This window comes from Orcinus orca, chromosome 10 (assembly GCF_937001465.1).
Source record: "Orcinus orca chromosome 10, mOrcOrc1.1, whole genome shotgun sequence".
Taxonomy (NCBI): domain Eukaryota; kingdom Metazoa; phylum Chordata; class Mammalia; order Artiodactyla; family Delphinidae; genus Orcinus; species Orcinus orca.
In genome coordinates this window covers 97,672,636-97,688,075 of record NC_064568.1, presented here as the reverse complement: position 1 = coordinate 97,688,075, position 15,440 = coordinate 97,672,636, and the positions used below count along the sequence as shown (strand labels likewise).

Below are 15,440 nucleotides of genomic sequence, written 5' to 3'. Positions count from 1 at the left end.
TCATTACTTTAAAACACTACAGTGATATGACAATCTTACTGGTTTTTAAAGGCTTCCAGGAAAATCCTTTTATTACTTACCAAAATGTTTTAAGAAAACATTTGTCATTTTGCGTAACTTACAGCCTTTCTCTGTAAATGAAATAGGGCCCTGTTTGGATTGACGGGGCTGCCTGGTGCTTTCTGATTTATGTTGGTGGTTAGTTCTCCACGTGACACACACAACGGATTACTGATCACAACACATAAGGGAATTAACTTTCTTTCTGTTGAGTACAAGTTACTTTATGTGCACTTTCTCATTTCATCCTCAAGACAATCCTTCTATCACCATTTTATAAATTTGAAAACAGAGTTTCAAAAGCTTCCAGGAAGTGGCTCACACTCACATAGGAGAGAGGCTAAAGCCAGTTCTGCTCCCAAGGTCACCGCGCGAGGCCCCGCCGCCCGTCTCCAATAGAAGGCAATTAATAGGTGCAATTACACATCACTTCTCCTACTTAGCTTCCATGAAACCTTTAGGAAACCTTGGTCCGATAGGAGAGTTGACTCTTTTAAATTAACCCTAACCTCCACCCCAGGCCAAGGTGGTTTTCTTGGGGAATGGCTGAGCGGAAAAGGAATGGTTCAGAGATGACTGGCAGACAGAGAAAGGAGGCACCAGAGAACTGGCTAATCGGTAACCTAGGTGATCAGCGTTGGAAGTTCAGAACTGTAACCTCCAGACCTGGGCACTAGTTACACTAGCTGGAACATTCTACCTCTATCCCACAAGACTGCTTCCCCTGAGATTTCTGAATGGAAGAGGATTTCCCGTGGGCATCAGCATCCCCATGTAAAAAGATTCACCTAACAGAGCAAAATCTGGTGGCCTAAAATCAACCTTTCAATTTCAAGTGTTAGTTGCAGTCCTGGGTGGGAAAGGAATGCCATTTGTATTACTGTTTCAAAGGAATTTGTCTGAGTTGAGTTGGACGAAAGAGACGCACACGAAATGCCTGGTGTTTTCATCACTACTCACCCTTGCCCACATTTTCCCAGGTGCTTCTGTCTGTTACGCCAAGGAATGTTGGAGCTCTGGGTCTTGAAAAGGACAATTCCAGTGTTTGAGTCGGCTGACCAGGTTCTTCTTTCTCATAACTCTGCTTAAGGAATACACGATGTTCTCAGGCCAGTGTATGACATTAAGGAATCCACAGCTTCCTGAGCCTGAAAAGAGAAGTTAAAAACAGTGGGTAGGGACTTCCCTGGTGGTGTAGTGGTTAAGAATCCGCCTGCCAATGCAGGGGACATGAGTTTGAACCCTAGTCCAGGGAGATCCCACATGTCGCAGAGCAACTAAGCCCGTGAGCCACAACTACTGAGCCTGCGCTCTAGAGCCCGCGAGCCACAACTACTGAAGTCCGTGCGCCTAGAACCCATGCTCCCCAACAAGAGAAGCCACCGCAATGAGAAGCCCGCGCACCACAGAGCAGCCTCCGCTCGCCGCAACTAGAGAAAGCCCACGCGCAGCAATGAAGACCCAACGCAGCCTGTAAACAAAACAAACAAACAAACAAAAAACAGTGGGTAAACTGGCAGAGGCTGAGATGCTTTTCATCACTTAAGGGTGGCATCATAGCAGCTGGAAAAGCCAAATCTATATTAATGGAAGCCATCAGTTATTCATGCAGCCAAGGATAACATTTGTGGAGCTCATACTATGCATTAGCTGGAACTTTGAAGATGCATAAAGTATGGTCCCGTCCTCAAGGAGCCCACAGTCTAGGAAGGCAAACCAAACAGTACAGTCCTGTAAAACGTTACAGCAACTCTGGCAGAATACTAAGTGGGTCTGGTGAAGGTTCGAAGGAGGGAGAAGGTAAACTTTGGGTGGAGTCTTAAGTGATGGGTAGATGTCTGTCAGGTGTTTCTTACTGGGGCAAAATGGTAGAAATGAGTGATCTTTCACTGTCTGTAATCTACAACGTTAGTCCTTCTATTGATTTAACTTGTTTTCCTACCCCTCCACCCCACTGCCTCATCATCCTCCTTTAAACTCACCTAATATGTTGCTACTTTGATAATCTTGAAGCCACCAAATGTGCCTGGCTCCACTTCTCAGCAGCAGTTTGTGAAGCTCCCTGGAGCCATACGCTTTTCTTGTTTCCCAAAAATGAGGAAAACTGGCACTTTGGCAATGTGGCCTTTAAACAGCTTAGATGCAAAGCTCAGAAATTAGATTTTTTGGGAAAAAATATTGCCTGGGCTTTTGGTTGGTTAGTACTGGCCAGTTTTTCACTTCCCCTTCATCATCTCTCAGCCATAAGGTTCAGTTTTGGGATGAGGTGTGTATCTTTACGGACCGTAGTTGAAATATATATTCTTAGAGGACTTCCGGGAAGATGGCGGAAGAGTAAGACGCGGAGATCACCTTCCTCCCCACAGATACACCAGAAATACATCTACACGTGGAACAACTCCTACAGAACACCTACTGAACGCTGGCAAAAGACCTCAGACCTCCCAAAAGGCAAGAAACCCCCCACGTAACTGGTTAGGGCAAAAGAAAAAAATAAACAGAGACAAAAGGATAGGGACGGGTCCTGCACCAGCGGGAGGGAGCTGTGAAGGAGGAAAAGTGTCCACACACTAGGAAGCCCCTTCGCGGGCGGAGACGGCGGGTGGCGGAGTGGGGGAGCTTCGGTGCCGCGGAGGAGAGCACAGCAACAGCGGTGCGGAGAGCAAAGCGGGGAGATTCCCGCACAGAGGGTCAGGGCCGACCGGCACTCACCAGCCCGAGAGGCTTGTCTGCTCACCCGCCGGGGCGGGCGGGGCTGCGAGCTGAGGCTCGGGCTTCGGTCTGAGGCAGGGAGAGGACTGGCGGCGTGAACACAGCCTGAAGGGGGTTAGTGCGCCATGGCTGGCCGGGAGGGAGTCCGGGGAAAGTCTGGAGCTGCCCAAGAGGCAAGAGACTTTTTCTTCCCTCTTTATTTCCTGGTGCGCGAGGAGAGGGGATTGAGAGCGCTGCTTAAAGGAGCTCCAGAGACGGGCGCGAGCCGCGGCTAAAAGTGCGGAGCCCAGAGACGGGCATGAGACGCTAAGGCTGCTTCTGCCGCCACCAAGGAGCCTGTGTGCGAACACAGGTCACTATCCACAACCCCCTTCCGGGGAGCCTGTGCAGCCCGCCACTGCCAGGGTCCCGGGATCCAGGGGCAACTCCCCCGGGAGAACGCACGGCGCGCCTCAGGCTGGCGCAACGTCACGCCGGCCTCTGCCGCCGCAGGCCCGCCCCGCACGCAGTGCCCCTCCCTCCCCCCAGGCCTGAGTGAGCCAGAGCCCCCGAATCAGCGGCTCCTTTAACCCTGTCCTGTCTGAGCGAAGAACAGACGCCCTCCAGCGACCTACACACACAGGCGGGGCCAAATCCAAAGCTGAGCCCCTGGGAGCTGTGAGAACAAAGAAGAGAAAGGGAAATCTCTCCCAGCAGCCTCAGAAGCAGCGGATTAAAGTTCCACAATCAACTTGATGAACCCTGCATCTGTGGAATACATGAATAGACAACCAATCATCCCAAATTAAGGAGCCGTGTGGATGAAAGGCTCTTGGTGCTGCAGCCAGGAGTTAGTGCTGTGCCTCTGAGGTGGGAGAGCCAACTTCAGGACACTGGTCCACAAGAGGCCTCCCAGCTGCACATAATATCAAACGGCGAAAATCTCCCAGAGATCTCCATCTCAACGCCAGCACCCAGCTTCACTCAACGACCAGCAAGCTACAGTGCTGGACACCCTAGGCCAAACAACTAGCAAAACAGAAACACAACCACACCCATTAGCAGAGAGGCTGCCCAAAATCATAATAGGTCCACAGACACCCCAAAACACACCACCAGACGTGGACCTGCCCACTAGAAAGACAAGATCCAGCCTCATCCACCAGAACACAGGCACTAGTACCCTCCACCAGGAAGCCTACACAACCCACTGAACCAACCTTAGCCACTGGGGACAGACACTAAAAACAACAGGAACTACGAACCTTCAGCCTGCAAAAAGGAGACCCCAAACACAGTAAGATAAGCAAAATGAAAAGACAGAAAAACACACAGCAGACGAAGGAGCAAGATAAAAACCCACCAGATCTAACAAATGAAGAGAAAATAGGCAGCCTACCTGAAAAAGAATTCAGAATAATGATAGTAAAGATGATCCAAAATCTTGGAAATAGAATAGACAAAATGCAAGGAACATTTAACAAGGACCTAGAAGAACTAAAGATGAAACAAACAATGATGAATAACACAATAAATGAAATGAAAAATACTCTAGATGGGATCAATAGCAGAATAACTGAGGCAGAAGAACGGATAAGTGACCTGGAAGATAAAATAGTGGAAATAACTAATGCAGAGCAGAATAAAGAAAAAAGAATGAAAAGAACTGAGGACAGTCTCAGAGACCTCTGGGACAACATTAAACGCACCAACATTCGAATTATAGGGGTTCCAGAAGAAGAAGAGAAAAAGAAAGGGACTGAGAAAATATTTGAAGAGATTATAGTTGAAAACTTCCCTAATATGGGAAAGGAAATAGTTAATCAAGTCCAGGAAGCACAGAGAGTCCCATACAGGATAAATCCAAGGAGAAATACGCCAAGACACATATTAATCAAACTGTCAAAAATTAAATACAAAGAAAGCATATTAAAAGCAGCAAGGGAAAAACAACAAATAACACACAAGGGAATCCCCATAAGGTTAACAGCTGATCTTTCAGCAGAAACTCTACAAGCCAGAAGGGAGTGGCAGGACATATTGAAAGTGATGAAGGAGAAAAACCTGCAACCAAGATTACTCTACCCAGCAAGGATCTCATTCAGATTTGATGGAGAAATTAAAACCTTTACAGACAAGCAAAAGCTGAGAGAGTTCAGCACCACCAAACCAGCTCTACAACAACTGCTAAAGGAACTTCTCTAGGCAAGAAACACAAAAGAAGGAGAAGACCTACAATAACGAACCCCAAACAATTAAGAAAATGGGAACATACATATCGATAATTACCTTAAATGTAAATGGACTAAATGCTCCCACCAAAAGACACAGATTGGCTGAATCGATACAAAAACAAGACCCATATATATGCTGTCTACAAGAGACCCACTTCAGACCTAGAGACACATACAGACTGAAAGTAAGGGGATGGAAAAAGGGATTCCATGCAAATGGAAACCAAAAGAAAGCTGGAGTAGCAGTTCTCATATCAGACAAAATAGACTTTAAAATAAAGACTATTAGAAGAGACAAAGAAGGACACTACATAATGATCAAGAGATCGATCCAAGAAGAAGATATAACAATTGTAAATATTTATGCACCCAACATAGGAGCACCTCAATATATAAGGCAAATACTAACAGCCATAAAAGGGGAAATCGACAGTAACAGATTCATAGTAGGGGACTTGAACACCCCACTTTCACCAATGGACAGATCATCCAAAATGAAAATAAATAAGGAAACACAAGCTTTAAATGATACATTAAACAAGATGGACTTCATTGATATTTTTAGGACATTCCATCCAAAAACAACAGAATACACATTTTTCTCAAGTGCTCATGGAACATTCTCCAGGATAGATCATATCTTGGGTCACAAATCAAGCCTTGGTAAATTTAAGAAAATTGAAACTGTATCAAGTATCTTTTCCAACCACAATGCTATGAGACTAGATATCAATTACAGGAAAAGATCTGTAAAAAATACAAACACATGGAGGCTAAACAATACACTACTTAATAACGAAGTGATCACTGAAGAAATCAAAGAGGAAATCAAAAAATACCTAGAAACAAATGACAATGGAGACACGACAACTCAAAATCTATGGGATGCAGCAAAAGCAGTTCTAAGAGGGAAGTTTATAGAAATACAATCCTACCTTAAGAAACAGGAAACATCTCGAATAAACAAGCTAACCTTGCACCTAAAGCAATTAGAGAAAGAAGAACAAAAAAACCCCAAAGTTAGCAGAAGGAAAGAAATCATAAAAATCAGATCAGAAATAAATGAAAAAGAAATGAAGGAAACGATAGCAAAGATCAATAAAACTAAAAGCTGGTTCTTTGAAAGGATAAACAAAATTGATAAACCATTAGCCAGACTCATCAAGAAAAAAAGGGAGAAGACTCAAATCAATAGAATTAGAAATGAAAAAGGAGAAGTAACAACTGACACTGCAGAAATACAAAAGATCATGAGAGATTACTACAAGCAACTCTATGCCAATAAAATGGACAACCTGGAAGAAATGGACAAATTCTTAGAAAGGCACAACCTGCCAAGACTGAATCAGGAAGAAATAGAAAATATGAACAGACCAGTCACAAGCACTGAAATTGAAACTGTGACTAAAAATCTTCCTAAAAATCTTCCAACAAGCAAAAGCCCAGGACCAGATGGCTTCACAGGCGAATTCTATCAAACATTTAGAGAAGAGCTATCACCTATCCTTCTCAAACTCTTCCAAAATATAGCAGAGGGAGGAACACTCCCCAACTCATTCTACGAGGCCACCATCACCCTGATACCAAAACCAGACAAGGATGTCACAAAGAAAGAAAAGTACAGGCCAATATCACTGATGAACATAGATGCAAACATCCTCAACAAAATACTAGCAAACAGAATCCAACAGCACATTAAACGGATCATACACCATGATCAAGTGGGGTTTATTCCAGGAATGCAAGGATTCTTCAATATACGCAAATCAATCAACGTGATACACCATATTAACAAACTGAAGGAGAAAAACCATATGATCATCTCAATAGATGCAGAGAAAGCTTTTGACAAAATTCAACACCCATTTATGATAAAAACCCTGCAGAAAGTAGGCATAGAGGGAACTTTCCTCAACATAATAAAGGCCATATATGACAAACCCACAGCCAACATCGTCCTCAATGGTGAAAAACTGAAAGCACTTCCACTAAGATCAGGAACAAGACAAGGTTGCCCACCTCACCACTCTTATTCAACATAGTTTTGGAAGTTTTAGCCACAGCAATCAGAGAAGAAAAGGAAATAAAAGGAATCCAAATCGGAAAAGAAGAAGTAAAGCTGTCACTCCTTGCAGATGACATGATACTATACATAGAGAATCCTAAAGATGCTACCAGAAAACTACTAGAGCTAATCAATGAATTTGGTAAAGTAGCAGGATACAAAATTAATGCACAGAAATCTCTGGCATTCCTATACACTAAGGATGAAAAATCTGAAAGTGAAATCAAGAAAACACTCCCATTTACCATTGCAACAAAAAGAATAAAATATCTAGGAATAAACCTACCTAAGGAGACAAAAGACCTGTATGCAGAAAATTATAAGACACTGATGAAAGAAATTAAAGATGATACAAATAGATGGAGAGATATACCATGTTCCTGGATTGGAAGAATCAACATTGTGAAAATGACTCTACTACCCAAAGCAATCTACAGATTCAATGCAATCCCTATCAAACTACCAGTGGCATTTTTCACAGAACTAGAACAAAAAATTTCGCAATTTGTATGGAAACACAAAAGACCCCGAATAGCCAAAGCAATCTTGAGAACGAAAAACGGAGCTGGAGAAATCAGGCTTCCTGTCTTCAGACTATACTACGACGCTACAGTAATCAAGACAGTATGGTACTGGCACAAAAACAGAAATATAGATCAATGGAACAAGATAGAAAGCCCAGAGATAAACTCACGCACATATGGTCACCTTATCTTTGATAAAGGAGGCAGGAATGTACAGTGGAGAAAGGACAGCCTCTTCAATAAGTGGTGCTGGGAAAACTGGACAGCTACATGTAAAAGTATGAGATTAGATCACTCCCTAACACCATACACAAAAATAAGCTCAAAATGGATTAAAGACCTAAATCTAAGGCCAGAAACTATCAAACTCTTAGAGGAAAACACAGGCAGGACACTCTATGACATAAATCACAGCAAGGTCCTTTTTTGACCCACCTCCTAGAGAAATGGAAATAAAAACAAAAATAAACAAATGGGGCCTAATGAAACTTAAAAGCTTTTGTGCAGCAAAGGAAACCATAAACAAGCCAAAAAGACAACCCCCAGATTGGGAGAAAATATTTGCAAATGAAGCAACTGACAAAGGATTAATCTCCAAAATTTATAAGCAGCTCATGCAGCTTAATAACAAAAAAAGAAACAACCCAATCCAAAAATGGGCAGAAGACCTAAATAGACATTTCTCCGAAGAAGATATACAGACTGCCAACAAACACATGAAAGAATGCTCAACATCACTAATCATTAGAGAAATGCAAATCAAAACTACAATGAGATATCATCTCACACCAGTCAGAATGGCCATCATCAAAAAATCTAGAAACAATAAATGCTGGAGAGGGTGTGGAGAAAAGGGAACCCTCTTACACTGTTGGTGGGAATGTAAATTGATACAGCCACTGTGGAGAACAGTATGGAGTTTCCTTAAAAAACTACAAATAGAACTACCGTATGACCCAGCAATCCCACTACTGGGCATATACCCTGAGAAAACCATAATTCAAAAAGAGTCATGTACCAAAATGTTCATTGCAGCTCTATTTACAATAGCCCAGAGATGGAAACAACCTAAGTGTCCATCATCGGATGAATGGATAAAGAAGATGTGGCACATATATACAATGCAATATTACTCAGCTATAAAAAGAAACGAAATTGAGCTATTTGTAATGAGGTGGACAGACCTAGAGTCTGTCATACAGAGTGAAGTAAGTCAGAAAGAGAGAGACAAATACCGTATGCTAACACATATATATGGAATTTAAGGGAAAAAATGTCATGAAAAACCTAGGGGTGAAACAGGAATAAAGACACAGACTTACTAGAGAATGGACTTGAGGATATGGGGAGGGGGAAGGGTAAGCTGTGACAAAGTGAGAGAGAGGCATGGACATATATACACTACCAAACGTAAGGTAGATAGCTAGTGGGAAGCAGCCGCATAGCACAGGGAGATCAGCTCGGTGCTTTGTGACCGCCTGGAGGGGTGGGATAGGGAGGGTGGGAGGGAGGGAGACGCAAGAGGGAAGAGATATGGGAACATATGTATATATATAACTGATTCATTTTGCTGTGAAGCTGAAAGTAACATACCATTGTAAAGCAATTATACTCCAATAAAGATGTTAAAATGAAAAAAAAAAAAAAAGAAATATATATTCTTAGAAAAATCCTGATACTTAAACCATGTGGGGCACTTGGAAATCTTTTTGAGAATCAGAAATCTGAATCTTTGTAAAAGGAAAATGTTTTTCCTATCAAGAATGAAAAAAATAAAAACTAAATGAATGTTTTAAAATGTGGAGCTGAAAAATAAGGGTTGCGTCTAGGACACAGTAGAAGCTCAGCAAACTGTGTAATTAACCCATCCAGCTGCCTTGATGGAGAGAAGTCTTCCTAGAACTGCTTTCCAAACAGAGGATAATTGGGAGTTGGTCTTCTTTCACTTCTGCTAGGATAGGAACAGCCTCCTATAATTTCGGTTTGATAAACACAGTATCTGTAATCTTATTTAAGAGGGAGGAAAAGGAATTTCCCTCTGAGGCACTTGCAGTGGCTAGGCAGGAGGACACAGGCCCATGACTCATCGTTCTGCCTAAATCTGTCCATGCCACTCAAGGATCTCGGTCTGGACAGTGGAGAGAACCAGCCGTGAGAGTTATTGTGTTTCCAGCATCTGTCCACTTCCCCCTTAGGTCTTCACACCTTGAGGCATTTTAACGGCCCAAGGTGTCTGAGCTTAAGTGCAACCACTCTGAGCTGATTTGTCTGTGGGGATCCCATAAACTGCAGCACCAGGAATAGAATATATAGAGATTTCATTAATTCTTTATTGTGAAATATAACACACGTACAGAAAGCTGTATAAAACAAATGTAGAGCTTAATAAATTATTGTAACTGTAAACCCCCCTAGGTCAAGTTATAGAATACTGCCTGGACCCCAGAAGTTTTCCAGTGCCTTTCCTAATACAGCCCTCTGTTTCCTTTAAAAGTGGTGCTGCCCTTCAGAACTCTAATGGAAAACTGATGAATTCATAAAAGTGCTAACAAAAGATCAAGATGAAAAAAAAATTAATTACATGGGACTGAGTGAACTGATGAGGATGATTATAATTTTTGTGACTTTCTGTTTGAATAAAAAAAAAAACATCCCACAAGGACTCAAAGGCAAAAAATATATAAATCAATTTTCACTGCAAAGTAAAGGAGGTGTTACAGTTGAGGATTACTGGACTGAATGTCAATATTATGACATAGTGTGAGTGTGTTTCGTGTTTGGTAATTGCAATCACTGTTGCTTTTGTTGTGGCCATCCATTTACAATGCTTGGTGTCAGTTTATTTATCTCTTGTAAAAATAAAATACAGGGGGCTTCCCTGGTGGCGCAGTGGTTGAGAATCTGCCTGCTAATGCAGGGGACACGGGTTGGAGCCCTGGTCTGGGAAGATCCTACGTGCCGCGGAGCAACTAGGCCTATGAGCCACAACTACTGAGCCTGCGCTTCTGGAGCCCACGCTCCGCAACAAGAGAGGCCGTGACAGTGAGAGGCCCGCGCACCGCGATGAAGAGTGGCCCCCGCTCGCCGCAACTAGAGAAAGCCCTCGCACAGAAACGAAGACCCAACACAGCCAAAAATAAATAAATAAAACTTAAAAAATAAAATAAAATACAGTGTGTGTGTGTGTTAAAAAAAAAGAACATGTCTGCCACTGCAGGGGACACGGGTTCGAGCCCTGGTCCGGGAAGATTCCACATGCCGCGGAATAACTAAGCCCATGCGCCACAACTACTGAGCCGGCGCTCTAGAGCCCGTGAGCCACAACTACTGAAGTCCGTGCACCTAGAGCCTGTGCTCTGCAACAAGAGAAGCCACCGCAATGAGAAGCCCGCGCACCGCAAAGAAGAGTAGCCCCTGCTCACCGCAACTAGAGAAAGCCTGTATGTAGCAACGAAGACCCAACACAGCCAAAAATAAAAAAATACATTTTTTTTTTTTTTTTTAAAAAGTGGTACTGCCCTAAGCCACACACAGGGGCTCTCTGCTGGGCCTGTGCTTCGGGGCTTCAGCTCTCCTCCAGCCGTGCCCCTTTCCAAAGGGACAGGGGCGTCTGTGAGGCCAAGAGGCCATGTCCACTTGGAACCCATGTCCCCCTTTCTGAACAAGGCATCAAGCACGGGGGCCCTGGAATTCCCTGTCCAAATGATTCCAGGCCCACTCCCAGGTCTTCCCGGGGCTCGTCCTCAGTTCCACCTTCCTGATGGGGGGCCCAGGGGCAGATATTTGTAGGATGCTGTGGATGAAAGTTAGGGAGTACACATACTTGAGCACAAGGCCCTTGAGGTATGGGATGGAGCAGGGCTGGGAGGAGAAGGCGGATGGCCCGAGGGTCTGGGGGCCGGCTCTTCTTGTGTCACGCGTTCCAGCAAGAAGCTTTAAGCCATCCAAGAATTCTCAGGTCCAACCTGGTCTTCCAGGTTGCAGTGAAGATACATTTGTCAAGGTAGGAGGATAGAACATCTGTTATTTAATAGCTTATTAGTTTAATTTACAACTTTTAAATATTTAGGGCTATGGTATGCAGTTCTCCATATAAGCCCCACAGATGTTAGCGGTAAGCCTGTCTAGAGGCAACTATCCTATGATGGTAATCCCTCCTTGCTTTTCTTTATACTTTACCCACTGAAGTCTGCATTCCTATCTATTAGTCACTCTTCCCTGTTTTTGAACTCTGAATAGACAGATCATACAGTATGTATTTATGTTGGCCTCTTCCACTTGGCATTATGTTCGTGAAATTCATCAACACTGTTGCCTATAGCTGTAGCTTGTCAATTTCATTGCTGTATAGTGTTCTATTGTATGGATATCCTTCCATTTTAATGCTGATGGACAACTGAGTTGTCTCTAGTATTAGACCATTATGAACAATTCATGCTATGCAGATCTTTATCTATTTATGTTGTTCATATACCTAGGAATGGAACTGTTGGATGATGGATATGCATATCTTCAATTTTAATGGAAAATACCAAAATTTCCAAAGTGGTTGCACCAATTTATAGTCTTAGCAGCAGGGTATGAGAGTTTCCATTGCTCCTGACAAAGTTTGGTACTGGTTTTTAGTTTTAATCATTCTGTACTAGGAGTATTTTTAGTATGCCACTAAAAAGTTTCTTTCCCCCCCACCCCAGTTATTTCGTATTGGAAGATACTAAAGTGATTCTAGTAACTTGGAGTTCTGAGTTGACTGCTAATAATGTCTGTAGATGTATATTAAGAGAAGATCTGTGGCCTTGGAAGATTCACAGTCATAAGATCCAGATATGCAGCTGGTGTCGACCTCATCCTTTCATAGGGATATGTGTGTCCCCAGAGTGTGCTCTGACCCTTGTGGCTAGGTACAAATTGCTGAATTACCCAGCTTGGGCCAGTCAGGACCACCTTAGAGGAGGAAGATCAGCTGAGGAGCCCACTGGCCACAGCTCACTAGCATGCCACATCTGGCAGCATCTGTCCCTCCAGGAGGCAGCCATGACCGTGTGCTCTGGTCAACAGCAAGCAAGGGGCATGTGCAAGGCTCGTCTGCAGCAACAGGCACAGCCAGCTCACTTCCTTCTCTACCTACCTGGGCCCCTGAGCTTCCTCACTTCACCCTCCTCTTGCTAACATCCTCAGCCTCCTTGCCCCTTTGTCCTTTTAATGCACCCTCCTGGGCAAAGCCCAGCTCTGGATCGACTCAACTGTTTACTTTCTCTACATCAGTCTCCCAGCTGTTGAGCATTGCTGGAAAAACCTCACACCCTGCAGGTGGTGCTACGATAAATTTTGGTCACCAACGCCATCTGGACCCTTGTTACTGTCAGGCAGCCCTTCTCTGTTCCCCTGGTCAGCTCACCTCCCATTCTCCCATTTTTCTGATACAACGATAACAGATCCTCTTCTGTAATGATGTATTGGGTGCCTACTCAAGACAAAGCTGGCTATTGTCCACTATACACAGGGCTATTTCAAACTTTCCCCACCCTCCTCAAGTCTCTGGTTCTATTTTCTGTCCATCTACTGAGCCCCAACCCCAAACTCCACTGTCAGTCTCAATAGGCAGGCTCTCCTGCTTCACGAAGAAAGCGGGGCCATTTGAAGCAACTCCCTTGAATTCCCTCCTCCATATTTGTATATAATTTTGCATCCAAACTCATCCCGTTCTCCTTCCCACCTCCTTGTGATAATACAGGAAGTGTCTCCCCTCCTACTTAAGCTAATCCCTCTGCCTGGCCTCAGGGCCATCCTCTCTTATCTTCCCAGGGACATCTCTCTATGCACCCGCTCTCTCCCCTCACTTCCTCCCAGCAGTGGTCAAATACGCTCACATCTCTCCCTTAAGGACCTGGTATCAGGGACTTCCTTGGCTTGACAAAGATCTTCATCCAGATAGGGCAGGAAGCAGCGCTATGGATTGAATTGTGTCCCCCCACCCCTGCCTCGACTCCCCAGTTCATACGTTGAAGTCCTCATGCCCAGAATCTCAGAATGTGACCCTGTTGGGAAACAGGATTGGTGCAGATGTAATTCATTAAAATGAGGTCATACTCTCTTTGGATCTCAGTGTCCCCATTTGGGACATGAGGGGTAGTTGGATAGTACTTTTTGTGGAGTACAGTTCCAAAATCTGTGGAAACAGAGGTGTTGGGATGGGAGAGGGAGTTTAGGAGAGAGGGCTCTGAGCTCTCCATCTCTCCTTTGACCAAAGCAGGTCCAGTTTTAACTGTTTTATGTTTGGGAACTTTTGGTAATATTTGGCTTAAAAAGTGTTTGTTTAAAAAATAAAATTAAAAAATTCAAATCTACTGGCTTAGGTGATATCTCAGATCCTTTCCAACTGCAATAGCCTATGATTACAAGGTTTTACAAGTTAACACATATGGGTTTGATGAACACATAGCACAGATTTTTCTCAAAAAAAGCCTGATTTAATAAAATTTATTTCTTTTCAGCAAAGGAAATTTGTTAAAGAACTCATGAAAGCAATTTAATTTTTAAGCCTTTTAAAGACCTTCATATAGAACAGTCGTAAATTAGAAAAGCAATCTTTTTTTGGACCATATGTTGGGATTTGGGGTTTAGAAATATGCCCGCTGTCCACATGGGGCTATGAGACCCATGTGCAAGCAAGCACTTGTACACAAACAGGACCTTCAGATGATGAGCTCTTGAGAAGAATAACTGTGCCTGTTCCATCTTTGTTTCCCCAGGACCCAGCTCAGTATCTGGTACACAGTAGGTGCTTAATAAAAGTTTGTTGAATGAGAACATATGATGAAGTAGACTCTTTCCCTGGAGCTCGGTGAGAATTCTTCGTGGTAAGAAGGAAAAAGAACTTCTTTCTAAAGGAAGGGGAGGGTGGAGTGGAATCCAGAAGAGGGGCAGGCATGGGTAAAAGTGGCAGGGCTTCTGCGTGAAGGATGGTTATTTCTGTGGGACGGGATATTCACCGTTGAGAAAGGCAGCTCTCATGGTTCCCTCAGGACAGTCTAAGTTCCTGGTTTCCTGGCAACCTATTTTATTTCCCACACTGAGGCCAGTGGACCACTGAGTCTACATTTTCCCCATTTCTCACTGGGTGTTTCCCTAGTCTGGTATCTGATCCTTATGTTTAAGGTCCTTGATGGGAAGGGGCCTGGGCTGCTACTAAGATAAGCCAGGTTCGGCAACCTTCATCTTCCATCTGGCCATACACAACTGGCAATGCGGTAGGATGTTCAAGGCAGGAAGACCAGTGGCCTGAAATCAGGAGACCTGGGCTCTAGTCCCAGGTGTGTGGCTTTGGGCAACTCAGCCATTTCTAAGCCCCAGTTTCCTCACGTATAAGATGAAGGACTCAGACACAAAAATTCTGTGTCTTATTTAGGTTATTGCTTGGATATATAATCGGTAGGATACGATGAAAGGTATTATTAACCAAAGACAGTATCTCTCTTTCTCTCTGTCTCTGACTCTCTGTCTCTGACCCTGTCACACTGTGTGATGTTTCCACCTTGCTGTGCCTTTGAGATAAGGCCTTGAAGGCAATGGTGAAAATGCAGTGCTATTTAATTAAAAGGCACAGAAGCTAAGCATTTATCAGTAGTGAACATCATGAATTGAGTGTATTTATCTGGTCCCCCTTTCACCACCTGGGTAGTGTCCTAAGGGAATGGGGCTTGCCCTGGGTCAGATTTATGGGTAAAGGGGTCTGAAAGACCCTCACCAGGGGACCAGGTGGTGTTCCGTAGAGGGGGAGCAGGGCCCCGGGGCAGAAACCAGCTGGGTCCCCCTTATGGCTCCGAGGACAGCTCTGGGCCCAGGACTAGTGTAGCCAGCAGAGCA

General features: G+C 43.9%; 1 protein-coding gene across 4 annotated transcripts in view; it reads right to left on the bottom strand.

Annotated features, from left to right (window-relative positions):
• Nucleotides 1-15,440, bottom strand: part of NEDD9 (neural precursor cell expressed, developmentally down-regulated 9) — a 300,840-nt gene that overhangs the window by 109,785 nt on the left and 175,615 nt on the right. For all 4 annotated transcript variants that reach the window (XM_049715606.1, XM_049715605.1, XM_033434908.2 and 1 more), the window contains one exon: nucleotides 1,021-1,208. In XM_049715606.1, the coding sequence (XP_049571563.1) occupies nucleotides 1,021-1,032 (12 nt within the window). In that variant the 5' untranslated portion in view covers nucleotides 1,033-1,208. The remainder of the gene's footprint in view (nucleotides 1-1,020; nucleotides 1,209-15,440) is intronic.